The sequence below is a fragment of the Nyctereutes procyonoides genome, unplaced genomic scaffold, assembly GCF_905146905.1.
Source record: "Nyctereutes procyonoides isolate TBG_1078 unplaced genomic scaffold, NYPRO_anot_genome, whole genome shotgun sequence".
Lineage (NCBI taxonomy): Eukaryota > Metazoa > Chordata > Mammalia > Carnivora > Canidae > Nyctereutes > Nyctereutes procyonoides.
Genome location: NW_026575052.1, coordinates 9,267,442 through 9,286,337, shown reverse-complemented (window position 1 = coordinate 9,286,337; position 18,896 = coordinate 9,267,442). Strand labels below are relative to the sequence as shown.

Below are 18,896 nucleotides of genomic sequence, written 5' to 3'. Positions count from 1 at the left end.
TTTTTCCAGCACCAGAAAAGACAAGGCTGTCTTTGCTTCATTGTTATTGCCTTTGGTTCTTTGTCAAAGTTCAATTGACTATGCTAATGTGGATCTATTTGTGGGCTCTGTTTTTTGTTCTGTTGCTTTGTGTGTTCTTTTACCAATACCACACTCTCTTGAATACTGGAGTATTATAGTAAGTCGTGAGGTCAAGGAGTGTCAGTCTTCCAACTTTGTTCTTCAGTATGATTTGGCTCTTTGGATCTTCCCAATCAGTGTGTTGATATCCACAAAATAATTGGCTGAGATTTTGATTGGGATTACATTGAACGTATATCTCAAGTTGGAAAGAATTAACATTTGGACAATATTGAGTCTTCCTATTCATGAACATGGACTATCTCTTCATTGACTTAATACTTCTTTGATGCATCAGTTTTATAGTTTCTTTTATAGTTTCCTTATATAGATCGTGTATATATTTTGTTACATTTATACTTAATGTAATTCTTTTTTGGGAGATGCTAATGTAAATGTGTGTGTGTGTTTTTTTAAATGATATTGTGTTTTTAACATCAAATTCCACTTGTTCATTGCTGGTATGTGGGAAAGTGACTGACTTGTAGGTTAACTTTGTATTTTGCAGCCTTACTATAATGCTTACTAGTTCCCGGAATTTTTTTTTGTTGATTCATTTCGATTTTCTAGTCATGTCGTATGCAGACAAAGACAGTTTTATTTCTTCTTTTCCTTTCTTACTTTCTTGTCTTATTGCATTAGCTAAGACTTCTAGTACAATTTTGAGAAGCTGTGGTAAGAGGGGACATCTTGCCTTGTTCTTGGTCATAGCAGGAAAGCTTTGAGTTTTCTGCCAATTAAGTATGATGCTAACTGTAGATTTTTATCAGGTTGAGCAAGTTCCCTCTATTCCTAGTTTGCTGGGAGTTTTATCATGAATGGGTATTGGATTTTGTCAATACTTTGTAATTTTTAATAAGATTATGTGATTTTTCTTCTTTAGTCTGTTGATATTCTGGATTATATTATTTTTGAATGTTGAGCCAGTTTTGTATATACTTGGGATAAATCCCATGTAGTCATGGTCTAAAATTCTATTTATACATTGTTGGATTAGATCTGCTAACATTTTGTTGAAGATTTTTCATCTTTGTTCATGAGTGATTAGTCTGTAGTTTTCTTTTTCTTTTAAGATCTTTGTCTAGTTTTGGTGTTAGAGTAATGCTGGCCTCATAGAATGCTCTAGGGGGGAGTATTCCCTCTGCTTCTAACTTCTGGAAGTTTGTAGAAAATTGTATAATTGGTATAATTATAATTATTCTTAAGTGTATTTTACAATTACCTGTGATTACCATATGGTAATTCTATCTTTAATAATTACCATCCAGGCCTGATGTGTTTCCTGTTTTTGAAGGTTATTAATTATTAATTTCTTAAGTATATACAGTCCTATTCAGATCTATTTCCTACTTGTGTGCATTTTGGCAGATTGTATCTTTTAGGCAGTTGGTCCATTTCATCTAGGTTATCAAATTGGTGGGTATAGAATTTTTGATAATCCTTTATTATGCTTTTTTTTTTAATTTTTATTTATTTATGATAGTCACAGAGAGAGAAAGAGAGAGAGGCAGAGACATAGGCAGAGGGAGAAGCAGGCTCCATGCACCGGGAGCCCGATGTGGGACTCAATCCCGGGTCTCCAGGATCGCGCCCTGGGCCAAAGGCAGGCGCCAAACCGCTGCGCCACCCAGGGATCCCCTTTATTATGCTTTTAATGTCCATGGGATCTGTTGTGCCATCCTCTCTTTAAATGTTGGTATTAATAATGTGTGTCTTCTTTTTCCTTTGTTAGCCTGGCTAGAGAGAGGCTTATTGATTCTGTCGATCTTTTTTTTTTTTTAAAGATTTTATTTATTTACCCATGAGAGACACAGAGAGAGGCAGAGATATAGGCAAAGGGAAAAGCAAGCTCCGTGCAGGGAGCCTGATGTGGGACTCGATCTGGGGATTCCAGGTTCACGCCCTGGGCCGAAGGCAGGTACTCAACCACTGAACCACCCAGGCATCCCTTGTCGATCTTTTCAAAGAACAAGTTGATTACTACTTCAGTTTTTCTTTTCTTCAGTTTACTTCAGCTTTAATTTGCTTTTGTTTTTCTAGTTGCCTAAGATGGAAGCTTAGCTTATTGCTTGTAGATCTTTATTCTTCCTGATACATGCAGTCAGTGCTATAAATGCCTCTAAACATTGCTTTTGGTACACCCCACAAATCTTGATAAAGTTGTATTTTCATTTTCTTTCAGTTCAAAGTACTTAAAAAAATTTTGATTTCTTCTACTTTGATCTATGTATTATTTAGAAGTGTGTTGTTTAATCTCCAGATATTTGAGTACTTTCCAGCTTTCTGGGATTGATTTCTAGTGTAATTCCTTTGTGGCCTGAGAGTAGATAGTATATGGTTTCTGTTCTGTTCAAGTTGTTAATTGTGTTTTCTGGCCCAGAATGTGGTCTCTCTTGGTGAATGTTCCATGTGAACTTAAGAATGCATATTCTGTTGTTGGATGTAGTACTTGATTGATGGTGTTGACTTCAACTATGTTCTGATTTTCTGCCTGTTAGATCTGTCCATTTCTGACAGAGGGGTGCTGAAGTCCCCTAGCTATAATAGTGGATTCATCTATTTCTCTTTGCAATTCTGTAAGTTTGTGCCTCACAATTTTTTTTTGCCTCACATATTTTGATGCTCCATTGCATCAAAATATTAATGCATATTAATATGCATATACATATTAAGGATTGTTATATCTTCTTGGAAAATTGAGACTCCTATATCATTATGTAACGTCTGTCTCTTCCCCTCATAACTTCACTTGCTCTGAAATCCGCTGTCTGAAATTAACGTAGCTACTTCAACTTCCTTTTGCTGTGTGTGTATTTTTTTTTTTCTGAAAGATTTTGAGAGAGAGAGACAGAGATAGCAAGAGAGAGCATGAGTGGGGAGGAGAAGGACAAGCAGGCTCCCCACTGAGCAGGCTCCATCCCAGACCCTGGGATCATGACCTGAGCCAAAGGCAGACACTTAACCAACCACCCAGGCACCCCTCCAACTTCCTTTTGATTAGTTAGCATGACACATCTTTCTCTGTCCCTTAACTTTTAATCTTTTTTTTTTTTAAGATTTATTAATTTTAGAGAAAGGGCAAGGAAGGGGCAGAGGGAGAGAGAGAATCTCAAGCAGACTACCTCCTGAGCATGGAATCCAGTATGGGGCTTGATTTCATGACCCTGAGATCATGACCTGAACTGAAATCAAGAGTCAGACACTTAACCTACTAAGCAACCCAGTCGCCCCTAGTCATTATGTACTTTATTAAAATTTTAGAGTGGGTGCACTGAGTAATACATTGTATTGTTGAATCCCTATGTTGTACGTCTGAAACTAATATAATGTTGTACGTTAATTATATTGGAATTAAATTTAAAGTTAGGTCCCCGGGGTGGCTCAGTCGGTGGAGGGCATGACTTTTGATCTTGGGGTTGGGAGTTAGAGCCCCACCTTGGGTGTTGAGATTACTTAAAAATAAAATCTTTTTTTTAAATTTTTATTTATTTATGATATAGAGAGACAGAGACAGAGACAGAGGCAGAGACACAGGCAGAGGGAGAAGCAGGCTCATGCACCGGGAGCCCGATGTGGGATCTGATCCCGGGTCTCCAGGATCGCGCCCTGGGCCAAAGGCAGGCGCCAAACCGCTGTGCCACCCAGGGATCCCTTAAAAATAAAATAATAAAAAAATATTTTAAGTAGGTTTTTGTAAATGTATGTTTGGGTCTTGACTTTTTATCTACTCAGACCAGTCTCTCTCACTTGGTATATTTAGACTGTTGATATTTATTTATCTTAAAAGATTCATTCATTCATTCATTCATTCATTCATTCATGATAGAAAGAGAGAGAGGAGGGAAAAGCAGGCTCCATGCCGGGAGCCCGATACAGGACTCGATCCTGGTACTCCAGGATTGCACCCTGGGCCAAAGGCAGGCGCTAAACTGCTGAGCCACCCAGGGATCCCCTAGACTGTTGATATTTAAAGTGATTATATGCTCTTGTGTTTTTGTTCTATTTTTTTTTTTAAACATCTATACTTTTATTTTTTTTAAATTCATGAGAGACACATACAGAGAGAGAGAGAGGCAGAGACACAGGCAGAGTGAGAAGCAGGCTCCATGCAGGGAGTCCGACGGTGGGACTCAATCCCCGGTCTCCAGGATCACACCCCAGGCTGCAGGCGGCACTAAACCGCTGCGCCACCGGGGCTGCCCTGCCCGTTTTTGTTCCTTTTTGTCTTTTTTTCTGCCTTTTGTGGTTTTAACTGAGCATTTTATATGGATCCAGTTTCTGTCCTAAGCATATCAATTAAAACTTTTTTTTTTAATGTTTGACCTAGAGTTGCAGTGTAGATTTATAGGTAGTACATGTACCTTATAATAAAGTGTTTCTATTTCTCATGTGTCCCTTGTACCATTGCGGTCATTAATTTTATTTATATTAAACTACAGCCATTGAATACATTGTTATTATTTTGAACAAACTATTATCTGTTAGATCAGTTGAGAGTAATAAAATGAAAAATGCCATTTTACTTTTACTTTAATGCTCTGCCTTTCTTTATGTAGTCTGAATTTTTTTTTATTAAAGATTTTATTTATTTATTCATGAGATACACAGAGAGAGAGAGAGAGAGAGAGAGAGAGAGAAAGAGACACAGGCAGAGGGAGAAGCAGGCTCCATGCACGGAGCCTGACACGGGACTCCACACCCTGGGTGCAGGCAGCACTAAACTGCTGTGCCACCAGGGCTGCCGTGTAGTCTGAATTTTTATATTATTTTTCAGCTCACTGATGAACTCTTTTAACATTTCTGGCAAGCTAGGTTTATTGGCAGTGGATCTCAATTTTTATTTGTCTGAGAAAGTGTTTATTTTTCCTTTATTTCTGAAGTGGTATAGAAGTTTTTTCGTGTTTGCAGGGTACAGAATTGTAGATTGGTGGCTCCCCCCCCCCCCCCCCCGCCAACATTTTAAGTATTTCACTCCACTGACTTCTGGCTTGCATAACTTCTGAGAAGACAGATGTAATTCTTGTCTTTGTTCCTCTGTTGGTAAGGTTGTTTTTTCCCTGTGGGTCTTTAAAGATTTTTTCCATATCTTTGATTTTCTGCAGTGTGAATTTGATATGTTTAGTGTTGGGTTTTTGTTTTTTCTTTTATCTTTTTGGCATTTATCCTGCTTGGTGTTATCTGACACTAATTTTTGGAAATTCTCAGTCATTGCTTCAAATTTTTTTCTTTTTCCATGATTCCTGTTACATGTTATACCTTTTGTAGTTGTCTTTTTTTTTAAAGTCTCTTTACTTTTGAGGTTTGGAAGTTTCTATTGATGACATACCCTCAAGCTCAGTGGTTTTTTTACCCAGCTCTGTTAGTCTATTAATGAGATAATTAAAGGCATTATTTATTTGTTACAATGTTTCTGATTTTAACTTTTTTTTTATTCCTAGAATTTCCATTTCTGTCTTGTATGATGTCTACTTTTTCCATTAGAGCCCTTAGCATATTAATCATAGTTTTAAATTTTTGGTAATTCCAACATCTCTGCCATATCTGAGTCTGGTTCTGATGCTTGCTCTGTTTCTTCAAACTGCCTTTTTTGCCTTTTAGTATGCCTGGTAATTTTTTGATGAAAGCAGGACATGATGTCCTGGATAGAAAGAACTGAGGTAAGTAGGCCTTTATTGATGGCCTTCTCCCCTTTTGCTTTCAGACTCTCATGCTCCCCCAAACTCCCATGCCCCTTAGGTGATACAGGATGGCTAAAGGGAGCTGGAGTTGGGTGTTTCCCTTCTTGCAGGCTTGGTTTGAAAATGCTTGCTTTAACCCTCCCCCTGCTGGGTGCTCAAGGGAGTTTTCTCTCATCTTCACTGTGAGAACCTTGTACAGCTCTTGGAGGTAAAGTCCACAAAATGCAGTGCATTCCCCTAAGATTGAGACTGCCTCATGTTCTTAATTTGCAGAGTTGTCCACGCTGGGCCTCTAGCAATTTGTCAATTGTAGTTATAGGTTTTCCTACCCTGGTGCCGATTTCCACAGATACTCGTGAGTTTCTGTTCTGTTAGATTATGATTCCCTGCATCCACTTGTCTAACTTTTCGAGAAGTGGATTTTGTGGCCTCATTTCTCTCATGGATTTTCAAACTGTTCAGCTTTTTATATGTTAAGACACAGTGATGACTTCCTGATGTGCTAGACCAGAAACTGGAAGTCAGCCCTACCTTATGTATGCTTTTTACTTCTCTCCTGCCTTAAGATTTTTTTTTTTTGTGGTAAAAATGCATAACCTAAAATATATTCACATTGTTGTGCAAACCAATCTCTGGAACATTTTTTATCTAGCATCATTGAAATTCCATACCCGTTAAACAACATTTCCCACTTCCCCTCCCCAACCCTGTCATTTACCATTCCGCTCTGTTTCTATGGATTTGAATATCCTAGGTACTTCATATGAGTAAAATCATAAAGTATTTGTCTTTTGTGACTGGATTGTTTCACTTAGCACAGTGTCCTCAAGCTTCACCTGGGTTGTACTGCATGTCAGAGTCTCCTTTTTAAAGACTAATATTTCACTTTAACATATACTACATTTTGTGTTTCCATTCATCCATTGATGGACACTTGGGTTGTTTCCACTTCTTGGTCGTTGCAAATAGCACTGTTGTGAATATAGATAGGTATGCAAATATCTCTTGAAGATTGTTTTGAATTTTTGTTCTTATACCCAGGAGTGAGACTGCTGGGTCATATGGTAATTCTATCTTTAATTTTTTTGAGGAGCTGCCATACTGTTTTCCATAGCAGCTTTTCCATTTTATTTTCCCACCAACAATCATGAGCATTCCAGTTTCTCCATATTCTCACCAACACTTGTTTTTTTGATAGTAGCCATCCTGATGTGTATGAAGTGATCTCTCTCATTGTGATTTTGATTTGCATTTCCCCAATGATTAATGATATCAAGTATCTTTTCATATGCTTGTAGGCCACTTGGATATTATCTTTGGGGCAATGTCTGTTCAAGTCACTTGCCCTTTTTATTATTTTTTTAATTTATTTTTTTAAAGATTTTATTTATTTATTCATGAGAGTGTATACAGAGAGAGAGAGAAAGGCAGAGACACAGGCAGAGGGAGAAGCAGGCTCCTCACAGGGAGCCCGAAGTGGGACTCGATCCCGGGTCCCCAGGGTCATGCCCTGGGCTGACGGTGGCACTAAACCACTGAGCCACCCAGGCTGCCCCACTTGCCCATTTTTAAATCATGTTTTTTGTTAAGTTTTCGGAGTTTTTATGTATATTCTGCTTATTAATGTCTTATTAGATATATAATTAGCAGTTACTCTTAACAAGGTCTAAGGTTAGTTATAATTAACTCTGTCTTCTTCCCCCAAACTACAGCTTCTTAAGAACACTTGAATTCTGATTTCTTTATGACTTACATATTATTACCCAGCATTTAGGTTTAGTTCCACTTTGGTTTTATCCTGCCTTACCCCCTCCTGTCCCCAATTAACTTTTGTTTATTGTTTAACTGAACCAGTGTTTGTGTTAATTTCTTTGCTTTCCATTCCTTCTTGCGTATCATGCCTGCCTTAAGTGAAAGATTTATTTTTCTGAGAGTGTGTGTGTGCATGAGTTAGGGAAAGGGGTAGATGGAAAGGGAAAGCAGATTCCTTGTTGAGCGTGGTGCCCAAAATGAGGCTCGATCCCACAACCCTGCGATCATGTCCTGAGCCAAAATCAAGAGTCCGATGCTCAACCAACTGGTCCACCCACGTGCCCCAGTTTCTATATTCTCAATTATCATAAATCCATAAATAGCTTTTTCAGTGAAAGTGTGTTAATAATGAATACTTCGGTTTTTATTTCCCTTTTTTTGTTCTGAAAGAGTTTCTAATTGTATCTTCTTTCATAGTTTCACAGGGTATCTTCTTCTAGGTTATGATTATTTTCTCTTAGAACTTTAAAAGTCTTACCATGTCTTTTATTTGACACAAGTTTCTGAGAATCTACTTCATTTTTTACTTCATAGAGTACATATATATTTTTCCTTCTTGTTGCTTCTCTTAGTGGTATTCTCCTGTATCCTTACTATGTGTCTAGGTGGAGATTTAACTTTGTCCCTACTTGGTTGGGACTTTGCTTCCTAAATATGAAGCTCCCTATCTTTCATCAACTCTTGAAAATACTAGTAGCTCTTCAAATATTGCGTCCCCCCATTATCTCTATTCCTTCCTTTTGTTAAATGTGTTAATTTTATTCCCCATCCATTAACCTTTCTTTCTTTGGAAGATTTTATTTATTTGAGAGAGATGGTGAAAGAGAGCATGAGCAGAGAAAGAGGGAGAAGTAGGCTTCCCCACTGAGCAGGGAGCCCCATGTGGGGCTCGATCCCACGACCCTGAGAACATGACCTGAGCCAAAGGCAGCCATTTAACCAACTGAGTCACCCAGGTGCCCCCTTGCCCCTTTTTAAAAGTAGGCCTAGTGCCCTTTATGGAGCCCAGGGTGGGTCTTGAACTCATGGCTCTGAGATCAAGACCTGAGCTGAAATCAACAGTTGGGGGCTTAACTGACTGAGCCACTAATTAGCTTTTCTTTCACAAAATCTTTTAAGTTTGTGCTGCCCTTTGTAATCTCCGTATATCTCTTCTCAGCCACTGTACTCTTCACTTGCATCTAATTTGCCATTTTTCTTTCCATTTCTAGTGAAGAAGTTTGGTTAATTTTAAAATCTTCTGATCTTTGTTGACACCATCTTTTTCTTGTCTTCTGGTTTGTCAACTTTAAACACTGGAATGCGGAGGATCCCTGGGTGGCGCAGCGGTTTGGCGCCTGCCTTTGGCCCAGGGCGCGATCCTGGAGACCCGGGATCGAATCCCACATCGGGCTCCTGGTGCATGGAGCCTGCTTCTCCCTCTGCCCGTGTCTCTGCCTCTCTCTCTCTCTGTGTGACTATCATAAATAAATACAAATTAAAAAAAAAAAAAAACACTGGAATGTGCTTAATTTCTGGTCTTTAATCTATCTTACAAACCTTGGTTCTTATTGATATAATTGATATAAATATTATCTGTGGGAACTCTTGTGTAACCTGGGTAGAGAGAGTGTCTCTCAGGAGTATTTTGTTGACCTCTGCTAGGTTTCCCAGGGATTTTGCCAGGCTGAGACCATTTTAGGTTAGATTCTCAGTGAGGACAAGTTGATACCATTTCACTCAAGGCAGGGTAAATTTGAACTCAGAAGTTGGGTGAAGGCGCACCCAAAATTATAGACTCTCTAGGGGTCTAACCCTTTCTTTCTCCTCTCGTGGAGTCTAGGTCCTGTTATCTCCCTAATGTCAAGAGGTGATTTTTCTTAGAGCCTGCCATGAGAAATGAGGCATTCTTTTACACCTTTTTGCCATGTGGCCGCTGGCGACATTCTTCATTAGGGTAAAACTAGGTAATCACCTAAGTATCCACCTTAAAGCACCAGGGTGTTCTGCGGGATTACTGAAATTCATTCATTTAACAAATTTGAGCGCCTGTGTTCCAGGCACAAGAATTACTACAACTGGGAGCTGAAGTAAGGTTTGAGATTTGCCCCCTGACATGCTTTCTGCTTTCCTTCTATAGACTGATAATGGTCTCCGGCTGCCCAAGAAGGTTGTGGATGCCAAGAGAAAGGTAACCATTTCTCATCCCCTCGAGTGGAACTGGATGTCTCTAGGAGCCCGCGCCGGCTGGCAGTAGACATGGCTGAGTTTACAAGCTACAAGGAGACCGCCTCCAGCCGCCATCTGCGGTTTAAGTTACAGAGTCTAAGCCGCCGCCTCGATGAGCTGGAGGAAGCCACAAAAAACCTCCAGAAAGCAGAGGATGAGCTCCTGGATCTCCAGGACAAGGTGATTCAGGCAGAAGGCAGCAACTCCAGCATGTTGGCAGAGATTGAAGTGCTGCGCCAGCGAGTGCTGAGAATTGAAGGCAAAGATGAGGAAATTAAGAGAGCAGAGGACCTGTGTCAATTGATGAAGGAGAAGCTGGAAGAGGAAGAAAACCTCACCCGGGAGCTGAAATCTGAGATCGAGCGGCTTCAGAAACGAATGGCTGAACTGGAGAAGCTGGAGGAGGCCTTTGGCAGGAGTAAGAATGACTGTACTCAACTGTGTCTGAGTCTGAATGAGGAGAGAAACCTGACAAAGAAGATCTCCTCTGAGCTGGAGATGCTCAGGGTCAAAGTGAAAGAACTGGAATCTTCCGAGGACCGCCTAGATAAAACTGAACAGAGTTTAGTGTCAGAGTTAGAAAAGCTGAAGTCGTTAACTCTGAGCTTTGTAAGTGAGAGAAAATACTTGAATGAAAAGGAGAAAGAAAATGAGAAACTGATAAAAGAGCTCACTCAGAAACTGGAGCAGAACAAAAAAATGAACCGAGATTACACAAGGAATGCTTCTAATCTTCTGGAAAGGAATGACCTACGGATTGAGGATGGGATCTCCTCCACACTGCCATGCAAAGAATCAAGAAGGAAGGGCACGCTGGACTATCTAAAGCAGGTAGAAAATGAAACAAGAAACAAATCAGAAAATGAAAAGAACCGAAATCAGGAAGACAACAAAGTTAAAGATCTTAACCAAGAGATTGAGAAACTTAAGACACAAATCAAACATTTTGAATTTTTGGAAGAGGAGCTTAAGAAAATGAGGGCCAAAAATAATGATCTTCAGGATAATTACCTAAGTGAACAAAATAAAAACAAACTTCTAGCCAACCAGCTGGAGGAGATCAAGCTACAAATCAAGAAGCAGAAAGAGTTAGAGAATGGGGAGGTAGAAGGAGACGAGGCTTTCCTGTCCAGCAAAGGCAGGCATGAGAGGACTAAGGTGAGAGGCCACGGGAGTGAGACACCTGCATCCAAACACACGCCCCGGGAACTGTCCCCTCTGCATAAGCGGGAGAGGCATCGCAACAGGGAGTTCGCTCTCAACAATGAAAACTATTCTCTGGGCAACAGGCAGGTTTCCTCTCCCAGTTTCACCAATAGGAGGGCAGCCAAAGCTTCCAACATAGGGGCAGCAGCAGACAGTGGGACTCAGGAGACAAGGAGAACTGAGGATCGATTTGCATCTAGCTCTTCTCAGAGTGAAGGGAAGAAGTCCAGGGAACAGCCATCAGTGCTTAGCCGCTACCCGCCAGCTGCTCAGGAGCACAATAAAGTTTGGAAGGGTACTCCCAAGCCAGGTACTGACAGTGGGTTGAAGGGAAAAGTGGAGAAGACAACACGAACATTTAGTGACCATAGCACCCAGGGATCTGTTCCCAATGACATACTGGGTAGAGCTGACAAGGCTTCTGACACCTCCACTGAGGCCCCCTTTGGCAAGAGGGGGCCGGTACCTGGCAATGGAAGTCCGTTAACTCAGGCCTCAGACTGTGGCAGTCCTAAGGCAGTTGGAGCTCTGGCCTCATCTCGAAGATCTTCCTCAGAAGGGCTCTGCAAGGGCAAAAAGGCTGCTAGTGGCCCAGAGGCTGATACCAGTTTCCCAAATGCCAAGCCTCCACTTTTATCAAAGTATCCTTATAGCTCCAGAAGCCAAGAGAACATCCTTCAGGGCTTTTCAACCCCAAATAAAGAAGGTGTTGACCAACCCGTAGCAGTTGTGATGGAAGACAGCAGTCAGCATGAGGCCCTGCGGTGCCGAGTCATCAAGTCCAGTGGCAGAGAGAAGCCAGACTCAGATGATGATGTGGATGTAACATCTCTTGTCACTGCCAAGCTGGTAAACACAACCATTACTCCGGAGCCAGAACCCAAACACCAACCCAACTCTAGGGAAAAAGCCAAATCCCGAGGAGGACTTAAAACCTCCCTGTTTGAAAATGATAAAGATGTTGGGGCAGAAAATGAATCTGTGAAAACTGTCAGAGCCTCCACCAATGCCACAGAGTTCCCAGATGCCAATGGTGCTGGGGTAAAAAGCCAACGGCCCTTCAGCCCCAGAGAGGCCTTGCGGTCTAGAGCCATCATCAAACCTGTCATTATTGATAAGGATGTGAAAAAAATCATGGGAGGATCTGGAACTGAGGCCACAACAGAGAAGCAGAAATCGACCTCCAAGCCAGGGCCAAACAAGGTGACAAGCAGCATAACTATCTACCCCTCTGACAGCAGCAACCCTAGATCCACCCCAGGTGAGGCCCCGCGGGAGAGGCACACATCCACCAGCAACATCCAGGTGGGGCCAGCAGAGCTCACGTCAGTTAGCAACCACGTCAGCTCCCCCTTTGAGCTATCCATTCACAAACATGACATCGCCCTACAGTTCACAGAAGCTGAAAGAATGGGAGATGGACCCCTGAAGAACAGGTCAGAAACAGTGGTCTCTCGGAGCAGCATTATCATCAAGCCATCAGATCCTGTGGAGAGAAATAGCCATGCACCCCCAGCGGAGACAATCAGGTGGAAAAGCCATAGTGCCCCTTCAGAAGTGGGCTCTTCAGATGCCAGACATGTTACTGTGCGGAACACATGGAAGAGTAGGCGAGACTTGAACTCTTTAGAAGACCCCCCAACTCGAATAGGTAGAAATGTGGAAGCTACCAATGCTTACACCCAGAGGGCCGCCACAGACTGTTCAGACCTTGGACAGTCCAGGTTGCACCTTGGTGAGCAGGGCACTCAAAGGGCAGGAAATTCAGGGGATGCCCCCGAGCTCGCCTCCAGAAGGACCCAGAGTAGTCTCACCGTGTCTGAGGTGCTCACTCGTCGGAATCGAGTGGGAGACGCCGCCATGGCTGCAGCCTGGAACCACTCGGCAGGCGCGGTGAGCCCCACTGCTCCCCCTCTCTCCCTGGGCCCATCCTCTCTCCCTTCCCTCCTCCCGCTGTCCCTTCCTCTGGCCACTCTGGCCCAGGGCTGGGAAATACTGGGTAGAGCTGGGCTGCTCGGAGAACTGCTGAAAAGGTGGGGTTAGCCTTGAAGGATGAAATACACTGAAGAAGGTATTTTGGTAGAGAAGCAGCAGGAGTTTCCAAAACCTTCTCTCCCAGTTTGTCTCTTTCATCTGTGAAGGCCACACAAAAAAAGGGAGGTCTGGCCTCTGTTCTCTGGGTTTGCCAGGGGACCCAAAGGCACTCCCTCCCCTTGAAGCCCCACAGAGCAGCGCCTAGAAGCTCGAGGGAAGCTGCAGCCCCTGGGGAGCTCTGGGCGAGGGCAGCCCTGACCTTTCTGTGGTGCGTAGAACTGAGAGCCAGGGAAGGGGTTCCCACAGCAGAGCTCTGCCAGCTGCTGGACGCGGGGGATGCAGGGAGCAAGGGCTCATTCAGGGCCTACTTTACATGCTTTGTGCCCACGTCACCTTCTTCTGCCCCAGACACCCGTCCAAGTCCTTCTATTCTCTGTCTGAGGGCAGGGCTGATACAGTACGGCTCGTGACAGGAGAGAGCAATCCACGACCACCTCCTCATCTGAGGGTCAGAACAGCACCTGAAGGGGAAGCATCTGGGAGGGTCTTAGATATGGAGCCTACAAGGATGTAAGATGTTTTGGACTTAGACATAACCTTCTTTTTGAAAGGCAGGTGATGGTATATTAGCTTGAACCATTCTGTAAGTCCTTACAGGGTGCTCAGCCTCTGACCAAGCACTTGCCCACCAGCTCAGTCTCCCAAGAGCCCTGCGGGCAGGTATTAGCCTCATTTCTTAGATACGGAAACCGAAGGTCAGAGACACCAAGTACTGAACCCAACACCGCCCAAGTGAATTACTGGAAGAGCTAAGATTTGAATCCAAGGTTCCTCCTAGTTCTGAATCCAGTGCTTTCTACCCTGCACCCTGACCCTCTCATTCATACTGTTCTATATTCTTTGATCTGCATTTGCTCAAAGGACCAGGGAGGACAGTGGAAAGGCAGAGTTCTGGTAGAAGAGTGAAGACAGAAAGAGGGGTGTGTAGGTCTCTGAGGCTGTGGCTGTCAGAGAGCGAAGGGGAAGGCTTAGGTATGGGACCTGAAGGGGAAGGCACCCGGCTTTTAGGTAGTTGGGAAGAAGGAAAAGCATGGTCTGGCTTCCTTTTTAGTATACTTCCTTGTTCCCCAAGCAGGGAGATGGCTTCCCCCAGGAAGCGTGCAGCCTGCATGTGCAGAGCTCAGGGATTGCCAGGCCCCGAGTCACGGGGCCAGCCGATGCCCTGTCCTACCGTACGAGCCCCAGCAGCTTCAGGGCGTCGTCTACTCTAGTTTCCAAGGAGCGTGTAAGTCAGCCTGTCCTCAGACCAAAACAAGTCTTTGTAGTTAGGGTATGGTCAGCCTACACTGTACCTCCCTGCCAGGCTGGAAAGGACCCCTGGGGTAGGGAGCGAGCAGTCTTGTTACCCACTGCTCTCTTCCACAGCTCACTTCTGTCCTTTTCGGCACAGGAGGAGGGGGACGACTGCACACTCGGTGTCCACAGGCGACTGCACAACTCCCTGGAGCGATCTGAACTGCCTGCAAAGCAGGGGCCGCTGGAGCCCGGGCGAGCCCGGGCCGAGGAACGGTTACGGCCGGCCAGGCCCTGCACTGAGGACAACTAAGCCGGCTGGGTGAGGTCTGCGGTCTCCTGTGCTCCTGCTTCTCTGCTCTCCTGCCTTCCTGCCCTATGAAGGATGCAAGGCCAGTTAACCAGGCTAGACCAGGCCGGGCCTTGGCTGGGAGACACCGGCAGACCAGGCTATGGCTCGGGGTCGTCTTGCCAGTTGGCCAGAGGGAATCAAACTACAAGCTGGACAAAGTCACCCAGGCCCAGCCTTCCCTGATGCATGAGTCCTCTCTCCTTGGTTCCTGTCCCCAGGTCGGATGGGCCCCTCTGGCCCCCGGGCGGGGAAAGATACAGAAGCCCCTGGTATCCTCACCACCCAGCAGCAGCTGAAAGCTCCTCTCTGCTCCTCGGGGTGTCGGAGGGCAGCCCCTTCAGTGTGGTTAGTTTCTTAGTCTCCTCACCGCATCGGTTCACTCCTTGTTTGCTCTAGGGGCCCAAGTACCCGCGAGACTTAGCAGCCACCAGCTCCACCTGGGAGGCTTCCACTCCTTTCCCCTTTGGAGTTCCTCAGCCTGGGACAGCAGAAGAGGTCTGTGCTGCCTCTAAGAGACTATAGGACCAAGCTGTAGGCTGAAGCTTCTCTGACATAGCCCCCAGGCTGATTCTTTCCTGGGGGCAGAGCACACGGGTACCCACCTATTAGAATGATGTCTTATTCCCCCCGCCCCCGGCTCTCTGCTCACCTTCCAAAGGCACCTGGAAGTGCATAAGCCTCACGCATCTCCTTTCCCGGGCACCAATAATGCTGCTGGCACTGCCCCGCTCCTCTCCTGTGGCGGGAGACTTCAGGCCAACTCCGTCATTTCCGCCGTCAGAATACTCCTGGACTGAACTGGGCCTGACCCAGCGTACTCTGCCTTCTAGAAAGGGCCCAGCAAGGGGGAAAGTGGGCAGGAAGAAGTGTTTCCCGTCACTCCACAAAGCAATATTTCCATGAAAGGCATGGACTTTGTCCCTCTTCCTTCATCCCCTGTGGAGGAGGTCTCGCACTTTACCAAGCTGATGCATTCCTACAGAAGTGGGCCTTGGTTTCTGCAAACTGTCATTACGATGACTTCACTGGTGGAAAGGTAGTAAATGCCCACTGAGGGCCCCAGGTTTATACAGTGCATAATGCAGCAAACCTTTCAGGAAGCCACATAAACAAAAATTGATTAGTTTCCTTATACCAGTCGCGGCGGGGGTGGGGGGTTAAAAAGAAACATTTATTCTTGGCACTGCTTTTTGGCTACCACTCAGTTCAAAGAAGGGATCCCTCTTCAATGGCTAGATGCTGTTCCTTCGTAGTGAAAGAGCATTACTAGGAGTCAGGAAGGCTGTATGGCTCTGGGCAAGTCGCTGTCCCCTTGGGGGCCTTAGTTTCCTTAGCTATAAAACAAATTCTTTGAAATGGTCTCTGAGGGTCCTAAATTTGGCATTCTGGGATTATTGTTTACACTGTCCTGTGAGTGGGGAGGTGATTCTTTTAGAAGGTAGCATCCAGATGGGTTTGGGGAAGGTGTGTCCCCCCACCCCCCATTTTCCTGGGCCTTATTTTTTCCACGTTTTAACATGAGGATGAACCAGGAGAAGCTCCCTTGGGCTTGTTCTTCTAGTAAGATGAGAGATTAGATGGCTTCTGTAGCCCTTTCGACGCCAGCCTTGCCCACTTGCCACAGTGTCCCCTGGCTTTCAGGACACAAGTTGGCCATCTCGTGTTGCTGTGCTTCATGAGCCATCTTCCTGGCCCGCATTCCGTGTGGGAACCAGCTTTCACTCTGCCCGTGTCTGCCATCAGACTTGGGACCCTGGAGGAGGCCCAGGGCACACCTGGCTTCCTTTCAGGGATGGGAATGTTTTGTGCCTACTTCCATTTTCTGGAGTTTTGCCAGTCTAAGAGCCTTGCCATGTAGCTGATCTTTCCTCCACAATGCTGCCTCAGATGCTCAGTTTAAGATGCTGTTTTCAAAATATCTTCCTGCTGCTTCTCCTGGATCACTGGCCAGAAACTCACTTGCCTAAGGCTGCAACCTCACGTGTAGCCTCCCCTGCCATTCTTCACTGGTTGGCAATCTTGAGAGTCCAAAGGAGATGGACCTTTGCAGGGGTCATCTGAGGTTATAGGAAACCAAGTCTGTGGCTGTTCTCTACTGGTGGAAACAAAAGGGTGCCAAGCCATGCCTACAAAGATTTCGCCAATAATTCTTGTCTTTGGGCGTTGGAGCCCTGGATTCTGGTGCTGTAGCTCCTGGTGCCAAAGTCTGGATCTTTCTATGTTGCAGCAGCACCAACACCTGCCACTACCCAAAATGCTCTGTGGAAGAGGGACAGCTGTGGAACCCTCTAGTCAGGGGCTGCTATCTTAAAATCTGAGTGCAATAGGGTTTGATTGTAACAATTATTTCAGGATAAATATTATGTTTCCTTAATCTGCATACTTTCTAGAACCATTGTAAAATAGATTTTATTTTTAAATGTCCTCAGCATTGCAGGAGATACCATTTTAATAGCAAATGAAGGCTAGAGGCTTCGTTCCTCTGGGTTTCAAATGGCTGGCAAGGCTGGCTCTCAGATTCCAAAGTTGGAAGGCACCTTTCTGAAAAGCAACCTCTGTGTGACCATCTAGACCTCACTGTCAGGGGTCCTGGTGGAAATTTCCACATGAAGGGGAGACCTGGTAATCAAATAGCTGTCCACTCAACCAAGTACTCCCACTGTCCCTGCCAACAAACCTCTGCTGCAGTGTGGCTTCTAATTCCAGGTTTCACCTGCAGGTGGACAGTTGTGGGAGGGCTTCCCAATGAGCCCGTGGTTAGAGTAATTGAGGTGGCTGAGTGCCAGAGGCCGGTCTCTCACCACTCTGGTATGAAAAACCACTAGAGAGAAAGCTGCAGGGATAGTAGGCAAAGAAGCCATGGCTGTTTTTGTGTTGGAGTGGCAACGAAACAGCCTGGGTTGAAGGGATCTGCAGTAGAGCCAACGACTCCAACCTCAGCCACGGGCGAGTCTGCACAGAAATCCTGCGCCCCTCGTGGGGTGTGGGGAGGCTCTGTTGATCTTGGACCTGTCATCCTGGAGAAGTTTTAGTGCTTTACATTTAGTGGGTTAGTGCCAAGTGCTACCACTTCCCAGTAAAAGTGCAGGGGCCAGCCTTGGGGTCCCTAGCTGCCTCTTGATGTGGGGTTTGTTGTGGTCACTCTGATAGGACTGCTTTGGAAGAGCTGCTTTTAGGGATTATCTTTTGACTACCCCGGGTGGGGCTCAGGGTTCTCCTCAAAGCCTCACAACCAAGATCATAGGAAAGGAGCCCGATTTTCCTGCTGCTTCACAGCTCAGAACATGTATTGAATGGAATGTATTTTTAAGAGAATAAAGTCTATTTTTTTGTATTTTAAAGATTGGGAGGGCTGGGGAAGTAGCCCTCAAAAAACTGTTAATGCATTACAGGCCCCTTTGCGGGGGGGTGTCAGTAGCCGTCAGTCCACATCTGCTTGTTCAGGCAGGTGCTCTGGTCTCACCTCTGCCCCCTTGGAGTCCAGGTGTGGCAGCTTCTACATTCCCACTCCAAGCATGGGACCGAGGAGGCCGGACCCTGTGGCTGGAAACCAGGGCGAAGCCATGAGCAGTGACTCGGGGCTCCTTGGGTGCATGTGTATAGTGGAAGCTGCCTGTCTGCATGTATCCTCTGGCTCGAATGCTGTCTGTTGGCTCCGCAGCACAATATGTAACCAATAAAGCTCCCTAGTTTCCATGGGCTGTGTGTGTGAGTCAGTGATGCCATTTTGTTGTCATCTGAGTAGAGCTGCTGTCTGTGCACCGGTGCAACTAGTATAGCTCACTGTGTTTTATTTAAAATAACTGGCTAATTAGTGATGCTGGAAGTACTGGAAACATGCTGGGGCTTGGGAAGGGATACACCTAGCACCCACATGACTGGATTTAAATGTAGCAATGAAACAGCTGCTAGGATTCTTGGTTTTAGGCTTGTCTGCTGTCACACACGAAAACAGTGACCTGTCTCAAGGGGCCTATGCCATTTATTTTAAAAACAAGGTTTTAAAGCACCTAACCCACCTGAGGCAACAATATTGATGGCAGAGCTGGGATTCAAATGCAGGTCACAGGCCAAAGTCCATGTACTTTCCACTGCGTGCTATTCTCAGCTCCATACCACTTGCCCTGATCCTGGTGTGCAGATTCCCCCCATTGCTGTTAGTCCAGGACTAAGGAAAGCCTTCTCCATCTTCA

At 45.0% G+C, this 18,896-nt stretch overlaps 1 protein-coding gene across 2 annotated transcripts in view; it reads left to right on the top strand.

Moving 5' to 3' along the window:
- The window catches only part of LUZP1 (leucine zipper protein 1), an 88,811-nt gene extending 70,409 nt beyond the window's left edge, over positions 1 to 18,402 (top strand). For both annotated transcript variants that reach the window (XM_055331051.1, XM_055331052.1), the window contains exons 3-4: positions 9,730 to 12,917; positions 14,509 to 18,402. In XM_055331051.1, coding sequence (XP_055187026.1) covers positions 9,849 to 12,917; positions 14,509 to 14,664 — 3,225 coding nt within the window. In that variant the 5' untranslated portion in view covers positions 9,730 to 9,848 and the 3' untranslated portion in view covers positions 14,665 to 18,402. The remainder of the gene's footprint in view (positions 1 to 9,729; positions 12,918 to 14,508) is intronic.
- Positions 18,403 to 18,896: the final 494 nt, after the last annotated feature.